The following is a 21,135-nucleotide window of genomic DNA, read 5'->3' as shown; positions in this document are numbered from 1 at the left end:
ATTGATTGATGAGCAATTCTGTGCCTAGTACATAATAAAATAAATGTTTAACACAATTAGAAAGAAATCTGGGTTTGATTATGCGGTCCTTTTTTGTTCATTGGCTTTAGTTCAACTCAAACATTTTTCTTAGGTTTTTACCTGTTTTTTCTTTTCATTAATGTCAGATCACAACGTCTTCAATTTTATTTGTCCCGTTTTCAACTGATCAGTCTGATATTTTAGAAAACATTTTCACCCAACAATTATGAAAACATACCTAATTCAAGCTTTTTAAAACCTGAGGTTTAAAAAAAAAATTGGTTTGCAACCACTCCCCAGAGCATTAATTTAAGGTTTCTGAAATAGATTGCCTCAAACCACTGAAAAATGTGTTCAAAGAGGCAGAACTTTAGTTATTTTCGTTTTTTTTCCCCCTTTCTCCTCTGCAACGCCATGGTTTATCCCTGTGTTTGTAAGGGGACTTTGCTGGCAATTCGCAGTGGGATCAAAGCTGCTCGGACTGAGTCTAACTTCCTGATACTCTTGGTGAAAGAGGTAAACGTTTCCATGTTCTGGGCAAATAGATTAGCCGGACGGAGACCGAACAGTCAGCTGCAAGCAATTATTTCTGCTAATGCCCTGTACCTTTTGATCTGGTTCACAGACAACGGTGGCTGTCACCCAGGCCATAAGGGAAAGTGGAATGAACCTGAACCCTGAAGTGGATGGGACTCTGATCAGGGTGCCAATTCCTAAGTAAGTAATTTGAAGGTTATGCCTCAGGTTTTGTTCCCTGTCTGCTGATTGTCATTACACAGCAGTTGCTGGCAAAATTACTTAAGGCAAAAAAAAAGAAGGTTTTTGAAATGTGATGTGAATTTTCTTTTTTACTGATTATTTCTCTATAAATTTCAGAAAATAATGTGAATTAAATATTTTGCCTTCCCCCCTCGCTCTTATTTAGAATGGGTCATACACTCCAGAGAAATGCTGACTGGTGGGAGTGTGGACATTTCTGTATACACTTCAGAAAACAATGTGAAATAAATATTTTACCTTCCCCCTTGCTCTGGTTTAGAATATGTCGTATACTCTGGTAAAACGTAGAAATATGGGACTGTTAAATTTATGGATTTGGTCAAAACAGTTGACTTCAATTATGCTGATTGATAACTCATCAAGAAAGTCCTATTAAATTTTTGGTTTACAATAATCGTATTGGCTTTTAAAAAAATTCTAAGTATTTTCATGCAGAACTATCTTCAGTTTACGTATAATTCAGTGGGAAAATTCAAACTCTGATCGGTAATAACATCAAAATGGAAGATGGTCTTGTGTCTTGAAGGTGTTGTTGAGAGGCAGAATGTAAGTGAGGAAAATGATTGCAAAGTTGTTTTTTAGGAAGGCCGGGAGTAGAGAATGTGGGAGAATATACGTTGAAATGGGTCAGAACAGGAAGATATGATGGTGTTCAACAGGTTGAGGTACAGGTCCTGCAATTATTGGCGATTCAGGAGCATTATGAATGATAAAGTAGTCCAGGCACAATGACTTCCTTTTGGTTCATGGTATGTGAGAAAGATTGAGAATTAATGGAGAAAAGCAGAAAAAGTTTGGAGGTGTTAATTTTGTGGAGGGGAGGGAATTTGGAATTGGAATGATGAATGGAATGGATGATTATGACTGAAGATTTTGAAGAGATGAGTGATGTGGTCCTGAAAGAGGGAAAAGTATTGGGTGTAAATTGAATTTTGTGAAGTGATTTTGTTAGAGGCTTTCAAGCAGGCCATCCTCTTAGATTTCTTCTGAAAACCTCAACAAATGTTGAGGTTTTCGAATTTCTAGTGACTCCTTTGTTTGTGAACATGGAACATAGAACAGTACAGCACAGGAACCTTCAGCCCACAATGTCCAGGTCAAACAAAATGCCTAGTTAAATGAATCTCCTCTGCCTGCATGTGATCCTTATCCCTCCATTCCCCGTGAAGGGGCATCTCGTAATCTCCTCCTGCTCCTTCCCAGTCAAGATACCAGTTAGTCTGACGTCAGTGGTGGGGAAGATGTTGGAGTCAATTATAAAAGACGAAATTGCGGAGCATTTGGATAGCAGTAACAGGATCGTTCTGAGTCAGCATGGATTTACGAAGGGGAAATCATGGAATCAGAAGACTCATCTTCTGGAATTTTTTAAGGATGTAACTAGGAAAATTGACTGGGGAGAGCCGATGGATGTAGTGTACCTTGACTTTCAGAAAGCCTTCGACAAGGTCCCACATAGGAGATTAGTGGGCAAAATTAGAGCACATGGTATTGGGGGTAGGGTACTGACATGGATAGAAAATTGGTTGGCAGACAGAAAGCAAAGAGTGGGGATAAATGGGTCCCTTTCAGAATGGCAGGCAGTGACTAGTGGGGTACCACAAGGCTCGGTGCTGGGACCGCAACTATTTACAATATACATTAATGACTTGGATGAAGGGATTAAAAGTACCATTAGCAAATTTGCAGATGATACAAAGCTGGGTGGCAGTGTGAACTGTGAGGAAGATGCTATGAGGTTGCAGGGTGACTTGGACAGGTTGTGTGAGTGGGCGGATGCATGGCAGATGCAGTTTAATATGGATGTGTGAGGTTATCCACTTTGGTGGTAAGAATAGGAAGGCAGAGTATTATCTGAATGGTGTCAAGTTAGGAAAAGAGGACGTACAACGAGATCTGGGTGTCTTCATGCATCAGTCACTGAAAGGAAGCATGCAGGTACAGCAGGCAGTGAAGAAAGCCAATGGAATGTTGGCCTTCATAACAAGAGGAGTTGAGTATAGGAGCAAAGAGGTTCTTCTGCAGTTGTACAGGGCCCTAGTGAGACCGCACCTGGAGTACTGTGTGCACTTTTGGTCTCCAAATTTGAGGAAGGAAATTCTTGCTATTGAGGGCATGCAGCGTAGGTTTACTAGGTTAATTGCCGGAATGGCGGGACTGTCATATGTTGAAAGACTGGAGCGACTAGGCTTGTATACACTGGAATTTAGAAGGATAAGAGGGGATCTTATCGAAACATATAAGATTATTAAGGGGTTGAACACGTTAGAGGCAGGAAACATGTTCCCAATGTTGGGGGAGTCCAGAACCAGGGGCCACAGTTTGAGAATAAGGGGTAGGCCAATTAGAACAGAGATGAGGAAAAACGTTTTCAATCAGAGAGTTGTAAATCTGTGGAATTCTCTGCCTCAGAAGGCAGTGGAGGCCAATTCTCTGAACATTCAAGAGAGAGCTAGATAGAGTTCTTAAGGATAGCGGAGTCAGGGGGGTATGGGGAGAAGGCAGGGACGGGGTACTGATTGAGAATGATCAGCCATGATCACATTGAATGGTGGTGCTGGCTCGAAGGGCCGAATGGCCTACTCCTGCACCTATTGTCTATTGTCTAAGATACGTCATGATTCATAGCCTAGAGTTCCCAACCTCTTTGTTTTGAAAATAGGAACTACATGAGTAAGAAGGACACAAAGTGTTGGAATAACTCAGCGGGTCAAGCAGCATCTCTGGAGAACATGGATCGGTGAAGTTTTGGGTCAGTAAAGGTCAGAAGAAGGTTTCTGACCCAAAATGTCACCTGTCCATGTTCTCCAGAGATACTGCTTGACCCACTGCTTGAGTTACTCCAGTACTTTGTGTCCTTCTTTGTAAACCAGCATCTGCAGTTCCTTGTTTCTGTAACTGCATGAGTAACTTCCTTTCCAGTGGACACTATTAAACTATGGGGAATGAGAGAACATATCCCATCTCTATAATCATCCTGGGTTGATGAAAAGCAATTAATTAGTTAACATCTAAGAATGGGTTTTAAACTCCTAATAGCATCCCAATTGATTTCACAGTGTCCTCAAATATCACATTTTTTTTAAATTGCTTAATTATAACCCAATAAATTTGGTGCTTCCTTAGATGATTAATGTGATAACGGTCACCAAAAACTCCATTCATGTTGAGGTAGATGTGATAGTGGCAGGGACTGGAACATATGGATCACATGCAGGTAGTGGAGATTTATTCAATGGCATCATGTTCAGCATGGAGATTGTGGGTCGAACGGCCTGTTCCGTGTCTATGCCTAACAGTTCTATGGAGTTTCTGAATGTGGAGAGTGGTACAGAGATGGAAATGTTTGGGGAAGTATTTCCAGAGTTCATTGCCAAGAAGCTAAAGGCACGGTACAATAGTGAAAATCGAGAATCCACACTAGCATTGAATTGGAGAGGCAGACTATCTTGGGTGGTTGTAGAGTTGGAAGAAGTTATAGATATCGACAGAACGAGGAATTTGAAATGTAGGATGGGACTTGCAAAGTTACGCTTTTGTTTGACTGGGAGCCAAGGTAAGCCTGCAAATGCAAGACTTGGTACCAAGCTCTGTGGGAGAGTGTTGAATAAATATTTTATGGAGGATGAAATTGAGAGTGAACTAGGAGAGCAAAGAATAGTCATATCTCAGGTTAGCAGAGGCAGCGACGAGAGTTTACAAAAACACAATTGACGTCTCTCTTCAGTACGTTTTCACTGTGTACTTTAATTTCCTGAATTGTCAATCATTTGTACCATATTTTGTCGTGGAATGATGCTGGATTTGGGTGTTCCAACATCCTGTAACTGCTGGAAGTTAACACCCACAACTCCGCATGCAGCAATGTCCTGCTTTGAGGAAACCATGGAGCGATGGTCAGTGCTGAGCTGGGAGAGGTGAAGTCTGGGCCAAGATAATAGAGCAGAGCAAGATAGACCACTCGACCCTAAAAACCGTAGTATCTCATGGCGCCATTTTAGTAGGCAGAAACTTGCAGAAACATTTAAAAAGAAAAATAACAATAGACAATAGGTGCAGGAGTAGGCCATTTGGCCCTTCGAGCCAGCACCACCATTCAATGTGATCATGGCTGATCATTCTCAATCAGTACCCCGTTCCTGACTTCTCCCCATACCCCCTGACTCCGCTATCCTTAAGAGCTCTATCTAGCTCTCTCTTGAATGCATTCAGAGAATTGGCCTCCACTGCCTTCTGAGGCAGAGAATTCCACAGATTTTCAACTCTCTGACTGAAATTTTTTTTCCTCATCTCCGTTCTAAATGGCCTACCCCTTGTTCTTAAACTGTGGCCCCTGGTTCTGGACTCCCCCAGAAAATAACAAAAATCTGTGAATTGATAGATGAGATATATTCTGCATTTTAATGGTATCATCACACATATTGTTCTCCCACAACACTGATTACACTGCGAGAGGCATAACGGACGGCGGGTTTTGCCTACTAAAATGGCTCCTTTGCGTACTACACTTCAGTATAGGTGATTTCGACAGAGTGGTCTATCTTGCTCTGCTCTATTATCTTTGAGTCTGGGTATCAAGGCCAGCCATGTCAGACGCTACGCCAATGTTAACTTTCTCCGGTCTTGGCTGCTGCTTGCTATGTACCCAGAGCAAAAGACAATGGGGGTAAAATGGAAACTTTAATATCAAGACACTTTATGTAATGCTCTTAAATACATAATACTTCTATTACATGCTTGCTGCCTTCACATTTCTCAAAGTACTTCTCACTATGAATTATTTTCAACGGGCATTGATTTATATCAGCAAATACATTCTTGATATCCCACTTTCCAAAATTTGTTGATTTAAAAGGATTAAGATACTTCCTTGTAATGGTAGGTTTGGATTATGGTGCTGTTTAAGATGTATTTGACATTAATATTTCCATACAGATTGTTTTGACAGGGAATCAAAATGAAGGTTGTCACAGACTGATTGATTTATTGAAAAATAATTACAGGCTATGCACTTTTAATTTCAGTGATCACTTCTAAAAATAAAGAATATTGTAATTTTAATTAAATAAATGAGGTAGAGAAAGTATGTAAATGTTTATTTTCTAACTTTCTAACAAAAATTCAAATTCTTCAGCAATAAAATGCAAAGTTCATGTTAAATATAGAAATCCATTATTTCAGTCTTAATATGCAAAAAGGCAAAGCAATTTACAATCAGTATATTTTAATCCGTGCATTATGAAGTAGACTGTAAAATATGGCCTATTGTTAGCAAAAATCAAAGCTTGTTATTCATGTAAATAGAAATGTTACCAAGTATTTTCACATGGTGAAAAATAATAGGAACTTTAGATACCATCTAATCATAGTTTCATAGTTATTAAGGAAAATTTGGATTTTGATTTCAAATTACTTCTTCATAATTTCAGTTGGCCCTTGATAATTATACAAGTGAAGTGCAGAGTCAATTCTAACCACATACATTTCAGGGCTACTGGGTACAATGTGAGACTGTTTTTATAATGCGTCGGTAATTCGCTCTGCGCTGGTGCGGTTATAATAGTGAAATGTCAAGGTCTCGCCAACAATGCAACCGGCAAACATTTGTTGTATTATATGCAGTGATCTAGCACTCTGAGAATGTATGCAAACTTGTACATTTTCAAAATAATCTCTTAAGATTCAGGACATAAATTATACATAACATCTCAATCATAAAGTGTATTGAATTTTTTAACGTAGAGTCCTACAGTGTGAAAACATGCTCTTCAGTCCAACTTACCCACACCAACATGTCGCATCTACACTAGTCCCACCTGCCTGCTTTTGGCCCATTTCCCTCTAAACCTGTCCTATCCACGTACCTATCTAAATGTTTCTCGTACCTGCCTCAACTACCTCCTCCGGCAGCTCGTTCCATACACCCACCACCCTTTGTGTGAAAATATCACCCCTCAGATTCCTATTAAATCTTTTCCCTCTCACCTTAAACCTATGTCCCCTGGTTCTTGATCCCCCTACTCTGGGCAAGAGACTCTGTGCGTCTACCCGATTTTATTTTAGTGGATGTGTATTTTAAATTTTGCAAGAGCATAAACAGAGAAATTAATCTCTGCAGCGCAAAAGATCTATTTCAACCACCTGCTAGAAATTGGAGTAATCGAAGTATCATTCAATGCATCTTTAATCATGTGATACAAATAATGCACTTTTGATGCAATCATAAGTACATGAGTCGGAAGAAAGATCCCGACCACAAATGTTGCCTATCCATTGCCTCCACAAATGCTGCCCCACCCACTGAGTTCCTCCAGCACTTTGTCTCCAGTTGCTTGTTTCTCTATAAGTACATGAGATGTAAGAGCCAGGAAAAGACCATTTGACTTTTTGAATTATTTGCACCTTTCAACAAGGTCAGCCTGAGTCAGGCTCAGGCTTATCATTTTCCTGCATCATCCCCACTTCCCTTGTTTTCCATAATATCCGATATCCTATTGATTCTGTTTTGAATGAACCCGATGACTGAGTCTTCACCGCCCTTTGCAGCAAGTAAGAATTGTACTGTTCTGATCCTGGTGCTTTTGACAATCAAACACTCTTGACTCTTGAAAATTACAAATATTCACCGTCCACTGTGTGAAGAAATTCTCCTCACCTCTGTGATAAGTGGCTGACCCTTATTCTGGGACTGTGACCTTGGTTCTGGACTCTTCAAACAGGAGAAACAATCTACTGTTTGTTGAGCCCTGAGATAATTTTTAAAGTTTCAATCATTGATTGATTGAATTGATTGAAAGATGCAACATGGAAACAGATCGATCGAGTCCATGCCTATCATCGATCCACACAAGTTCTATGTTATCCCACTTTCCTACAATGAACCTACAATCCCCCATGTCTTCAGAATGTGGAAGGAAACCAGAGCACCTAGAGGAGACCCATGCGCTCACCGGGAGAACTTGTAAACCAGGATCGGACCTGAGTCTCTGGCGCTGTGAGGCAGCAACTCCACTAGCTGCCCTACTGTGCCGCCCCCTTGATTCCTCTGATCTCTCTCTTCAAAAAAACAGTCCTAGTCTATTCAACCTCATCATCTGTGGCAGACATTATATCCCTGGATATTACTGAAGAAGTGTCTCGACCCGAAACGTCACCCGTTCCTTCTCTCCAGAGATGCTGCCTGTCCTGCTGAGTTACCCCAGCATTTCGTGTCTAATAATATCCCTGGATCCAGTTTCATGAGTCTTCACTGAATTTCCCAAACAGCAAGTATGCCCTTACTTCAGTGATGGTCTCAGCAGAGCCCTGTGTAATTGCAGCAATGTACTGAGGTGCCATGTGGTGGGCAATGGCTGGCATTGCCTAGGCTGTGCATGGAATGAGGTGCTCTGATTTCCATCAGCGACTACTGCTAATCATACCCGAGCTTCAGGAGCCAGGCACGTTACCTCCACAGAAAATCTGGGCATGAGGTACCTCAAACTATCCTCACTGAACTGGGGAACCATTAGGCGGCACGGTAGCGCAGCGGTAGAGTTGCTGCTTTACAGCGAATGCAGCGCCGGAGACACAGGTTCGATCCTGACTACGGGTGCTGCACTGTAAGGAGTTTGTACGTTCTCCCCGTGACCTGCGTGGGTTTTCTCCGAGATCTTCGGTTTCCTCCCACACTCCAAAGACGTACAGGTATGTAGGTTAATTGGCTGGGTAAATGTAAAAATTGTCCCTAGTGGGTGTAGGATAGTGTTAATGTACGGGGATCACTGGGCGGCACGGACTTGGAGGGCCGAAAAGGCCTGTTTCCGGCTGCAGATATATGATATGATATGAAAACTAGTGAGAAGTGAGAATGAGTGACCCGATCAGTAATCTGGAAGAATGGCTTCTTTCCATCGATCATCAGGGTCTTGAATACAACACACTCACCTCAACTATGAATGTCTCTGCACTTTCTTTGGTTGCACAAAAGACTTTGGAGGCTTTGCAGTAGTATTGTGGTTATTAACCTGGTGTTTTTATTTTCTTTATAATATGTATGTCTTGCGTTTATAAGCCTGTAATGCTGCTGTAACTAGGAATGTAATTGTTCTGTTGTCAGTTCATATGACAATTAAACACATCGGAAGGAAGAAGAAGGGTCAATTTAGAATTCTTTAGTCTGGAGAAGGGTCTCGACCCGAAACATCACCCGTTCCTTCTCTCCAGAGATGCCGTCTGTCCCGCTGAGTTACTCCGGCATTTTGTGCCTATTGACAATTCAACAATCTTGAATGTTGATAAATTATTTCAGAAACCTTTGCACAGCCAGTCATTGATTTTTCAGGTTGGCTGGCTCCACCGTGGTAAACTGAAGGATAAAAGACCCTGTGGGTACATACACACCCAGTAAGATTCTTACTGAGTATATTGTTTTAACTCGTGCTTTATCTTTCCGGAATTTCCTTTGATATCTGTACCTGTTCTGCAGGGTGACCAGAGAACACAGGGAAAATCTCACCAAACTCGCAAAGCAGATCACAAACAAGTCAAAAGAATCCCTGCGGAAACTGCGCACTAATGCCATTGCACAAGTAAAGAAATCAAAGGAGTCTGTTTCTGAAGATACAATCAGGCTGCTGGAAAAACAGGTCAGTGGAGTGTCCTTTAACACAATATGGTTGTAATTTCCCCTCCCCTCCCCATTTATCCCCTCCTCTCCATGTTTTCAGTAGATCATAAGGATTTTTTAAATGTTTCTTAAAAGCACGATAATAATTTTCTAACTGAAGACATTCGGTGTTCCCAATTGCATCGTAAGATTGCAGATGAGAAATTATTCTTTGGTTTCTAGTACTAAACATGTGCTGCCTGTACTACTTGTCTTCAGCACATTTGTTTCCCTTGAGAATTCAGTTCCCACTTGTATTTACAGTGCAAGCAAAGAGCAATTTCTCCCCTACACACATGACTTTGTTCAGGTTAAGCACTCGCATGTTTTGTGCAGATTATAAAGAGAATAGATAGGGTGCATTACACAACATAGATGGTCAAAATAATTTTCTGAATTGGCTGCACAGATTTTGACTGACAAAGTGAATAACATTCAGGCGCACTGCCGTGAGATTTATAATTACGAGTGTTAACATCTTTTGCTCTCCCCGAAGATCATAAGACATAGGAACAGAGTTGGGTCATTCAGCCCATCGAGTCTGCTCTGCCATTTGATCATGACTGATCTGTTTTTCCCTCTCAACCCCATTCCCCTGCTCACTCCCCGTAATCCTTGATGCCCTTCCCAATCAAGAACCTATCCATCTCCGCTTTAAAAATACCCAATGACTTGGCCTCCACAGCTGTCTGTGGCAATGAATTCCACAGATTCACCACCCTCTTGTGAAAGAATCTCCATTCTAAAGGTAAGTCCTTTCATTCTGAGGGTGTGCCCTCTGGTCTTAGACTCGCCCACTACTGAAAACAGATGCTGACTGCGCATTTCTAGCATTTGCTGTTTTGCAGCTTATTTTTTTATATTTTGCGTTTCCCTTTCCCAAACTCTCCCACTCTTTCTTCAATTGTCCTGTCTATTTAACTGCAAAGTGACTGGTGACTAGTTCAGGACAAAGACAAAAGCACAACGTAAATCAGGGTGTGAAAGACCATTCAGCCCATCAATCCAGAAAAATACCCTCTGGTTATGCCCACCCCACACTGAGCGTTAGAGGAACGTCGCAGAAATATGATGCAAACAGCATTTAGTGCAGATTCTGACCAACAAATATTCAAATGCTTTTTCACCCAGCATCAGAACCCCACTCACCTGTATCCACCTATCACTTGACAGGCTTCATCCCACCCCCTCCTCTCTTTTCCAGCATCCCCCCCCCCCCCCTCCATCAGTCTGAAGAAGGGTCCCAACCAGAAACATCATCTATCCATTCCCTCCACAGATGCTACCATGACCTACTGAGTTCCACCAACACTTTGTGTTTTGTTCAAGATTCCAGCATCTGCATTTTCTTGTCTCTGCATTGGTACGTTACTCCTTGGAGCACAGGAGGCTCAGGATGAATGCACAGAGTCTTTCTCCCAGGGTAGACAGCATAAGTTCACGTTGAGAGGGGAAATATTTAATAGGAAACTGTGGGGCAACTTTTTCCCCACACAGGGTGGTGGGCATTGGGAACGAGCTACCAGAGGAGTTAGTTGAGGCAGGTACTGGAATAACATTTAATAGACATTTGGACAGGTATATGAACAGGATCGGTTTAGAGAGACACGGGGCAAACCCAAGCAGATGGGCATCGTTTAGATGGACATTGCACCTTGGATGAGTTGGGCCCAAGGGCTTGTTTCTGTGCTGTATGGATCTGGGACCTGTGGATTTCTAAATTATTGGAGCGGTGGGGAAGTGAAAAGGGCAACAAAAATAGATCAAAGAACGTTTGACTATTGTGTGGAGCTCAGTTTTGGCTTTCCTGCAATCTTGCATAGATTGTTACATGGATCAGTGTATACATGGTACATTGTATGCACACGGGCCTTTGATCAACTGCCAGAATGTCAGCCCACTGTGGTGTGACCTATAATCTCCCTGCTTCTGTAAACAAAGAAGATTTTCTGAAGTTTATCTAATGGTTCATTTACTTGGCAATGAGATTTCTTACATGGTGGCCCAATTAATTGGTTGAAAATGAAGGACTTGTGAGGGATATCTGTCCCATCTCACGTGGCGGGGTTCTGCTATGGAACCTGGCAGCGCACAGTCGGGATAAGGGAGTGGGATGAAGGCAGGGAATTTGCAGAAGTTCTAATGGTCGTGTGAAGCTGGAGAAAATCCGATCAAATCAAACCCACCCATCGGCACTCTGTCCATCACAACTCCCAGTGGCTACAAACCTGAACTGCAAATCTCAGATAGTAAAATAGACTGTCATTGAGTTATACAGCACGGAAACAGGCCTCTCAGCCCAACTCGATTTAGACTTCTGAAGTAGTCTCCTGTAAATCTGTGGAATTCTCTGTCTCAGAAGGCAGTGGAGGCCAATTCTCTGGATGCTTTCAAGAGAGAGAGCTAGATAGAGCCCTTAAAGATAGCGGAGTCAGGGGGTATGGGGAGAAGGCAGGAACGGGGTACTGATTGTGAATGATCAGCCATGATCACATTGAATGGTGGTGCTAGCTCGAAGGGCCGAATGGCCTACTCCTGCACCTATTGTCTATTGTCTATTTTGGCCAATATCTCAAATGTCTTTGTTAATCTTATTGTACCTGCCTCAACTACTTCCTCTGGCAGCTTGTTCCATGTACCCGCCATCCTCTGTGTGAAATGGTTGCCTCTCAGGTCCTTTTTAAATCTTTCCCATCTCGCCCGATATCTATTCGTTATTGTTTTAGACTCCCCCCCCCTCCCCCCAAGGAGATATAGGGGATGGTAATCCAAAATAGTTGAGGAGGAAAATACTCTTGCTGACTTGTGAAATTGTTGCTTCATCTGTTTTCCCTCCGGAAAAAAAGTTAACGTCTGCAAACTGTACCGTTTCGGTGATAGCTACAAACTGCACAAATGCTTATTATAAGAGGACAAACATTTTGCATAGAACATAGTACATACAGCGCAGGAACAGGACCTTCTGCCCACAAGGTCTGTGCCAAACATGATGCCAAGATATCCGTTTCTCTCCAGTCCCTGCATGTCCATGTGCCTACCTAAAAAGCCATTTAAATGTTACTGTGGTATCTGCCTCCATCACCACCTCTGGCAACGCATTCCAGGCACCCACCACTGTCTGTAAAACACTGTCTGTAAAATCTGTCCTGAACATCTCCTTTATAATATGCTCCTCTCACCTTAAAGCTGTGCCATCTAGACTTTGACATTTCTACCCTGGAAAAAAGATTCTGACTTCCACCCTATCTCTGCCTCTTTTATTTGAAATTTTATAAACTTCGTTCAAGTAGAGGCATCTTCCTCTAACTATATCAGGCCCTGGTGAGACTGTGCCTGGACTATTGTCTGTCGTTCCATTTTCCCTACCTGAAGAAGGATATATTTGTGATAAAGGGAATACAGCGAAAATTCATCAGGTTGATTGGCAAAGTTTGTCAAACGAGGATAGATTAGGTGGATTCACCCTTTATCCCTTAGTGTCCAGGGGAACTAGAGGTGATCACATTGCTACATACAAAATTCTTAAGGAGCTCATCAGCGTAGAGGGATGGTGTTACCAGGGAACCCAGAATCAAAGGTTACAGCTTCAGAGTAAGCAGAGCCATTTTGAGCCATTGTGATGAGACAATGAACTGTCTTGATTGGACTCGGGATTTTGGGGTTATGTTTTGTTTTCCAATTTTGTGGGTGTTTTTTTAATTTATTGAACTTCAATTTCTTTGTTTGCTTGGTACATTATCTATTGAGTACTGTGTTTGCAAACCTGTTCTGCTGCTGAAAGTAAGAATTTTATTGGTCTGTTTTGGTACATATGACAACGAAACACTCGTGACTCTTGAAGTATCTTCATTGGGAGGAGAGTGAACGTTTGGAATTCTGTGCCAAAGAGGCTTAATCACTGAGTGTTAGGACAGAGATAGATGGACTACAGATATTAGAGAAAGCGCTGCAGGAGAATAATGCCCTGGGAAAAGATCAGCTGTGAATGAGGGCGAAGGCACAAGAGGCAAATTCCTATACTTCTATTTATTTTGTTTTTGTGTCTATAAATTTTGGGGGGGTGGGGGAGGGAGTGTTGAATGCAGTCAGGCTGAGAAAAATAAATTACTATTGACCTGTCTGGTAGAACAATAGTTCGATTGGCCGTGAATGCATTGGGAGAAGGCCTACTCTGTCTATCAGAGAGTGCCAGTGTCCCAATAAAACATATTGCCATGCTTCAATCCCATCACATGGATGCATGCTGTTCAATTCAGTTCATTAATATAATCTCAAATCACAATCACAAGTGGGCCTACCTTACCGAACAGCAAATTCACAATACTGATATCAAATTTACAAGAACATGCTGACAAGTATGGGATTGTACCGGGCGGAAACAGGCCCTTAGGCCCACCGAATCTGCACCAACCAGCGATCCCTGTACACTAACACTATGCTACACACTAGGGACAATTTACAAATTTTCCAAAGCCAAAGTAACCTACAAACGTGTAAGTCGTTGGAGAGTGGGAGGAAACCATAGCACCCTGAGAAACCCCACGCGGTCACGAGAAGAACGTGCAAACTCCGTACAGACAGCAGACTGAAGAGTCTGAAGAAGGGTCCCGACCTGAAACGTCACCCACCGTTTTTACCCCAGAGATGCTGCCTGACAAGTTGAGTTACTCTAGCATTTTGCATCTTATCTTCTGGGTTACTCCAACACTTTGGTTACTAATTAAAAATAAACAGTGGTTTGACGATCCACGAACACCAGAATAATTTGCAGTTCAGTACAGGTCCGAACACACCTGTACACAGACATGGTCCAAACACAAGCAGGTGGGACTAGCATAGATGAGGGATCTTGGTCGGCATGGGCAAGTTGGGCCAAAGGGCCAGTTTCTGCGCTGTGTGACTCTCTGACTCTAAATCTTCTCTGCGCTCTTTCCCATCGCAGGGTGACCAAAACTGAACACAATAACTGAATGCAATCCTTCTCCAGACATGTTCCAAAGTGGTCACTAGCTGCAAGAGATTCTTAACCTGATTATTTCTTTTTGCTTCCTGTCGGGAAGCACCTGGTCTTGTTGGCTGCAGAAGGCTTTATAGTGAAGGCCAATTAATGTTCATACAGATATCGTATATATCAAAGATTAAATGGATGCTAAACAAAGCAAGATGTAATTACACAGCATAGCTACATTAATTTTCTGGTAAATGATATTTCAGCCTAAAACTCTCTGCATATCGCTGTAGTCTCCTTGCATGAATTCCTGGAATTATTTCCTTCTGACTGTTGTTTGGTTCTGTTCCATTTTACAGTTCTTTAAACTCGAATGGCTTCAATCGAGATACTGCGTACACAGGCTTGTAATGTTGTCCTGGAACTGACCAATAAATTTTCTACGAAAATAGGCTTTCTGTGCAAAGTGGATGGGCGTTTTTTTGCCTTGCTGTGAATTTATTTAAAGATCGGAGAATGTTATTTTCATCATTGAAAATAGTGAGCAGTGTGAGAAGGGCAACACAGCGATTCTAACGTCCAGGGAATTCACCCTTAAAGCAAATCTTTTAAACATGGGCTCTGAAATTACATAATCACTGTAAGTGGCTTGACACCTCAAATAAAATAACGCTGAGAGTAATTTCTTCCGAATGGGTTAAGTGTTCAAACATGGTATTATACAGAGCAAATTTAGGGTGTGCTGTAAGAATGCTGGAAAGGTTTAACCGAATTACAGGAGCTAAACATGCTAATGCGGCTCGTCGCAGCTAGGTGAATAATATACCGCATATTCCCCACATGTATTTAAAACGTCAACTGTACATGGCGATTTTCAGGCTGATGTTGAGTTATTTTTGGTTCCTGCACCACGATACATGCAACACAGGTACAAGGGAAGACCTAACAAGGGTCGGCTGTGAATCAGCATAGATTATGGGATAAATGAGCAGAAAAATCACTGGGGAACATTTTGTTGTGCAAAATGTTTCAATGCTCCTGAATTAGTTGATTTCTGTTAAGCCATTAATGGGCTGTATTTCTCTATTCTCCACATGGAGTTGTACACATTTGATGAGTCCCTGTCTCTCTCCCGACTCTTTGAAAGAGCCCTCCAATTATCCTGAAAGGCCTGCCGTTTCCCCGGCATGTTTCCATTGACACTTCAACTTTTATATCACTGATTACCGAACCCAACAATACAGTGCCCTCAAAAGGTCAACTCACTCAATTCAATCAATTGGTGGTGTTAAGCTATCTTCTATCAATTGACTGAGAGCGTACAAGCGAATCGGGTGAGGGGCAGGAGCAAAGCAAACCATTCGGACACAAAGCTGCTGCAAGCAGCGTCTGTGACATTTGCACGCGCTTTTAGAATTTGCTGCTCCTCACCGGCAGATGATGAGTGTTAATTGTTGCAGAAGGTGCACATGAATTAAATCGGATAAATTAAAGAAAGCAAAGCTTTTTCCAAGTTCATAAGATATAGGAGAAGAATTAGGCCATTCGGCCCATCAAGTCTACTCTGCCATTCAATCATGGCTGATCTACCCCTCATCCTCCTGCCTTCTCTCCATAATCCATGACAACGGTATGAATCAAGAATCTATCAATTTCCACCATAAAAATACCCATTGACTCAGCCTTCACAGCCTTCTGTGGCAATGAATTCCACAGATTCACCACCCTCTGACTAAAGAAATTCCTCCTCAAGTCCTTTCTAAAGGTACGTCCTTTTATTCTGTGACTATGGCCTCTGGTCCTAGACTCTTCTACTTTTTACTGATATGGTGCTTTATTCTGGACTCGGTATTTATGGATGGTGTGAAAATCTCCTGGGTAAAGGGAGGAATAATCAGAAAAGCTGGAAATGCTCTGCAGATCAGGCAGCATCTGTAGAAAGAAAAACAGTAAATATTTCAGATAGAAGACCTTTGTCAGGACAACAAAAAACATGTTTTCGTTGCTCATTCATTATCACTTCACAAATAATAAACACCCAATTTTAGAATTAAACAAGAGAATTTTAAAATTACAGCTTTGCTAAATATTATTTTGTCTCGCACTAGCATTATGACCAAAATCTAATTCAGTTTACTATTTCTTATTGATTGATTGAAAAATACGGCATAGAAACATGTCCTTGGGCCCACCAAGTCCATGCTGACTATCAATTACTGCTTCTGGGTCTGAGGGGGGGTCCCGACCCGAATAGTCACCTACCCCTGTTCTGCAGAGATGTTGCTTGACATGCTGAGTTACTCCAGCACCATATGTCTTTTCTTTTGACGACCCATTCACACTAGTTCAACGTTATCCCACTCTCTCATACACTCCCTATAATTTACAAAAGCCAATTAACCTGCAAACGCGAATGTCTTTGGGATGAGGGAGGAAACTGGATCGCCTGGGGGAAACCCGTGGGTGTCACAGGGAGAACGTGCAAACTCCACACAGACAGCACCCGAGGTCAGGATCGAACCCGGGTCTCTGGCCATGCGAGGCAGCAGCTCTACCAGCTGTGCCACCCACCATGCCACCCTGGTTGAGTTATTTTATTTTCACTTCAAGTGTAATATTTCTGCAGCAAGGGTCGTAAGTAGATGTGATGATTAAGCGTGGTTGATAACTTGCCATGTTATTCTTTGTAGATTCAACAGATGGTGGAAGACATTGCTGCCGACATGGACAAACACCTTGTGGCCAAAACGAAAGAGCTGCTGGGATGACTGCAATAGGGAAGTATGTGAGATGAGCTAGGAATATGAACATTGAATTCCCCAATGTTAACTAACACCCCCCCTCCCATCCCCTCGCTTTTCTGTGCCCCCCCCCCCCCCCCACTCTGGTGTGCAGGCAATTCTCCCAAAATCCCTCATCATCCCCCCACCCCGCACTGTCCCCCTCTACCTATATACCTCCCTCTGGCTTTACATTTTGCTCCCTTTCTCCCCTGACTTAGACGAAGGGATTAAAAGTACCATTAGCAAATTTGCAGATGATACTAAGTTGGGGGGTAGTGTGAATTGTGAGGAAGATGCAATAAGGCTGCAGGGTGACCTGGACAGGTTGTGTGAGTGGGCGGATACATGGCAGATGCAGTTTAATGTAGATAAGTGTGAGGTTATTCACTTTGGAAGTAAGAATAGAAAGGCAGATTATTATCTGAATGGTGTCAAGTTAGGAGGAGGGGGAGTTCAACGAGATCTGGGTGTCCTAGTGCATCAGTCAATGAAAGGAAGCATGCAGGTTCAGCAGGCAGTGAAGAAAGCCAATGGAATGTTGGCCTTCGTAACAAGAGGAGTTGAGTATAGGAGCAAAGAGGTCCTTCTACAGTTGTACCGGGCCCTGGTGAGACCGCACCTGGAGTACTGTGTGCAGTTTTGGTCTCCAAATTTGAGGAAGGATATTCTTGCTATGGAGGGTGTGCAGCGTAGGTTCACTAGATTAATTCCGGGAATGGCGGGACTGTCGTATGTTGAAAGGCTGGAGCGATTGGGCTTGTATACACTGGAATTTAGAAGGATGAGGGGGGATCTTATTGAAACATATAAGATAATTAGGGGATTGGACACATTAGAGGCAGATAACATGTTCCCAATGTTGGGGGAGTCCAGAACAAGGGGCCACAGTTTGAGAATAAGGGGTAGGCCATTTAGAACGGAGATGAGGAAGAACTTTTTCAGTCAGAGGGTGGTGAAGGTGTGGAATTCTCTGCCTCAGAAGGCAGTGGAGGCCAGTTCGTTGGATGCTTTCAAGAGAGAGCTGGATAGAGCTCTTAAGGATAGCGGAGTGAGGGGGTATGGGGAGAAGGCAGGAACGGGGTACTGATTGATAGTGATCAGCCATGATCGCATTGAATGGCGGTGCTGGCTCGAAGGGCTGAATGGCCTACTCCTGCACCTATTGTCTATTGTCTATTGTCTATTGTCTTATCTGACTCCCTTTGGTCTCCATCTCCAGCTTTTGTTACTTACTCTACCCATCTGCCATCAAACACCCCTCACCCGTATCCACCGATCTCTGTTAAGCTTTTGTCCCGCCGCACTGCTCTTTTCCAGCTTTCTCACCCCTATGACAATAGGTGTGAAGAAGGGTCCCAACTCGAAACATCACCTATCCATTCCCTCCAAAGATCCTCTTGCACTTTGTGTTTTGCAGAAGTATAAAGCCATTACCTCAACTCCTGTTCGTAGGTTTTGGCAGTCAGAGTGTTTAATTCCTGACAACATTTTACCATGTAATCTCAGAACGATTACTTGCATTTATGTACTTTGTCCTGCCCCTCCTCTCTTCCAGCTTTCTTCCCCCCCCCCCCCCCCCCCGCAATCAGTGTGAAGAATGGTCCCGATCCGAAACGTCACCTATTTGTGTTCGCCAGTAATGGTGCTTGACCCGCTGAGTTACTCCAGCACTTTGTGTCTTTTTTTAAACAACAAGCATCTGCAGTTCCTTGATTCTACATTCCCTTATCTCCTTATAGCTAATAGTGTCTAATCCAGTAAGCCAAAGTTGACATACACTACACAGCTACTGTATCTTAGCAAAAGATTGAAGATGAACTCATTCCACATAACAGTTGTAGAAACCATGCCTGTACTTCCCACTCCATCCAGGGAAGTTGAAATCAGTTAACTGAAGACGGAGAATGCATCAAATTTGGATGTTCCTGATCTGCTTGTTTTGGAGATTCATATAGAGCACAGAAACAGGCCCTTCGGCCCAACTTGCCCACACCGACCAACATGTCCTGTCTATACTAGTTCCACCTGCCTGCTTTTGGCCCATATCCCTCTAAACCTGTCTTATCCATGTACCTGTCTAAATGATTTTTTAAAGTCATGATAGACCCGCCTCAAATACCTCCTCCGGCAGCTCGTTCCACACACCCACCACCCTTTTTTGTGAAAAAGTTACTCCTCAGGTTATTTTTAAATCTTTCTCCCCTCACCTTAAACCTCTGTCTTCTGGATCTTGTTTTGAATACTCTGGGCCAGAGACTCTCCCTGACCTATTCTTCTCATGATTACCTCTGCAAGACCACCCCTCATCCTCCTGTGCCCCAAGGAATAGAGTCCTAGCCTGCTCAACCTCTCTCTGTAGCTCAGGCCCCTGAGTCCTGGCAACATCCTCATAAATCTTCCATTAACTTCCATGAAAATATAATGCTAGTGCTTTGCTGTGCCTCCCGAGAGGAAGAATGGTTCTATTGATGCAAGTTTTTTCTTTCCTTTTCCTTAGTCCTGTATCACACCACATTGCGCAACGATCATTGAAGACACATTGTAGACCACTGCATCTGAATGTATTTTCTTCTTCAGTTGGTGCTGCTTAGAACTGAAGAAAATGCAGTTGACAATTCCAACCGATATGTATCAGTAACTTCATTCTGTGTAGCAGAATAATTCAATTTAAACGATGTGACTTGTCATTTTATCTCTTTAATTATGTGAGGTTCTTTTTTCAGTCCAGCCATCAGAAATCGAGACTGTTAAAATAAATAGTTGCACTTTTTTCACAAAATTCTCTTCCTGTAATCCATAAAATACGTGGGTTGACGTATTTCTTAAATCATAAAAAGTATTGGGTTGCACACACATGCTTCCTAAATATTGGCTTGGAACAGGTGGCTTAGGAAATAAACATGAACAACATTTGACTGTATTTAATGCTTAGCATGAAAATTATGTCCCTTTTAAATAAATATTGCAGTGTTGTGAGTATTTGTCTGGTTTTAATTTCTAGGGTTAGAAATAGTTTTGCTTTGAAATGTTATAACTTTTTTCAAAATATTAAGAACATGTTGGCCTTTGAACATTTTTAGTTGCCTTTGTTACACCGAGTCAGGCAGCGGAATCTTGGGAAATTGAGACACAAAGAACTGCAGATGCCAGAATCGTGAGCAAAACACAAAGTGCTGGAGTAGATTTTAGATTTAGATTTTAGATTTAGAGATACAGCGCGGAAACACGCCGCCCAGTGATCCCCGCACACTAACACCATCCTAGGGACAATTTTTTTTTTTTACATTTGCCCAGCCAATTAACCTACATACCTGTAAGTCTTTGGAGTGTGGGAGGAAACCGAAGATCTCGGAGAAAACCCACGCAGGTCACGGGGAGAACGTACAAACTCCGTACAGACGGCGCCCATAGGAGTACCTTCAAATGGATTCTGAAGAAGGGTTCCGACCCGAAATGTTGCCTGTCCCTTCCCTTCACAAATGCTGCCTGACCCGCTGAGTTACTCCAGCACTTTGTGTTTTGCTCAGGATTGTATTGTTTATTATTGTCACATATTGATATATTGTACAGTGAAAAGCTGTGCTTACATTGCATTCAGTTAAATCACACTATACATGAGTACAATCAAGCCATACATAAGTGCAACAGGTACTGCAAAGAAAAACATACCAGATTGCAGAATATAGTGTTACAGCATTATAGTGTTATTTTTTTTAAAAAAACAGTGTAAAAGTGCAGATAAAAAGCTGGAATGTCTGCGTTTAGGTAGTTTGGGAAATCAGGACTACCCCTAGATTGTGGAGGACAGTTCAGTAGCCTGATAACAGAGGGAAAGAAGCAGTTCCTAAATCTGGTGGCACGTGCTTTCAAGCTCTTGTATCTTCAGAGCAAAGGGAGAGGGAATGACCTGTAAATGGTCCTTGATGCTATCCCGAGACGGTGTGAAATGCAGATGG

The 21,135-nt window shown here is 42.4% G+C and overlaps 1 protein-coding gene across 3 annotated transcripts in view; it reads left to right on the top strand.

The window, feature by feature from the left end:
* Positions 1 to 20,142, top strand: part of mrrf (mitochondrial ribosome recycling factor) — a 48,482-nt gene extending 28,340 nt beyond the window's left edge. For 2 of the 3 annotated variants that reach the window (XM_078425990.1, XM_078425988.1), the window contains 4 exons: positions 647 to 738; positions 9,269 to 9,428; positions 17,087 to 17,177; positions 19,677 to 20,142. In XM_078425990.1, coding sequence (XP_078282116.1) covers positions 647 to 738; positions 9,269 to 9,428; positions 17,087 to 17,164 — 330 coding nt within the window. In that variant the 3' untranslated portion in view covers positions 17,165 to 17,177; positions 19,677 to 20,142. The remainder of the gene's footprint in view (positions 1 to 646; positions 739 to 9,268; positions 9,429 to 17,086; positions 17,178 to 19,676) is intronic. The other variant, XM_078425989.1, reaches the window with a different exon arrangement.
* Positions 20,143 to 21,135: the final 993 nt, after the last annotated feature.

The sequence above is a fragment of the Rhinoraja longicauda genome, chromosome 31 (assembly GCF_053455715.1).
Source record: "Rhinoraja longicauda isolate Sanriku21f chromosome 31, sRhiLon1.1, whole genome shotgun sequence".
In the NCBI taxonomy this organism is placed as follows: Eukaryota; Metazoa; Chordata; class Chondrichthyes; order Rajiformes; family Arhynchobatidae; genus Rhinoraja; species Rhinoraja longicauda.
Note: the sequence above shows the minus strand (reverse complement) of the source record. Positions and strands in the feature narration are given on the sequence as shown.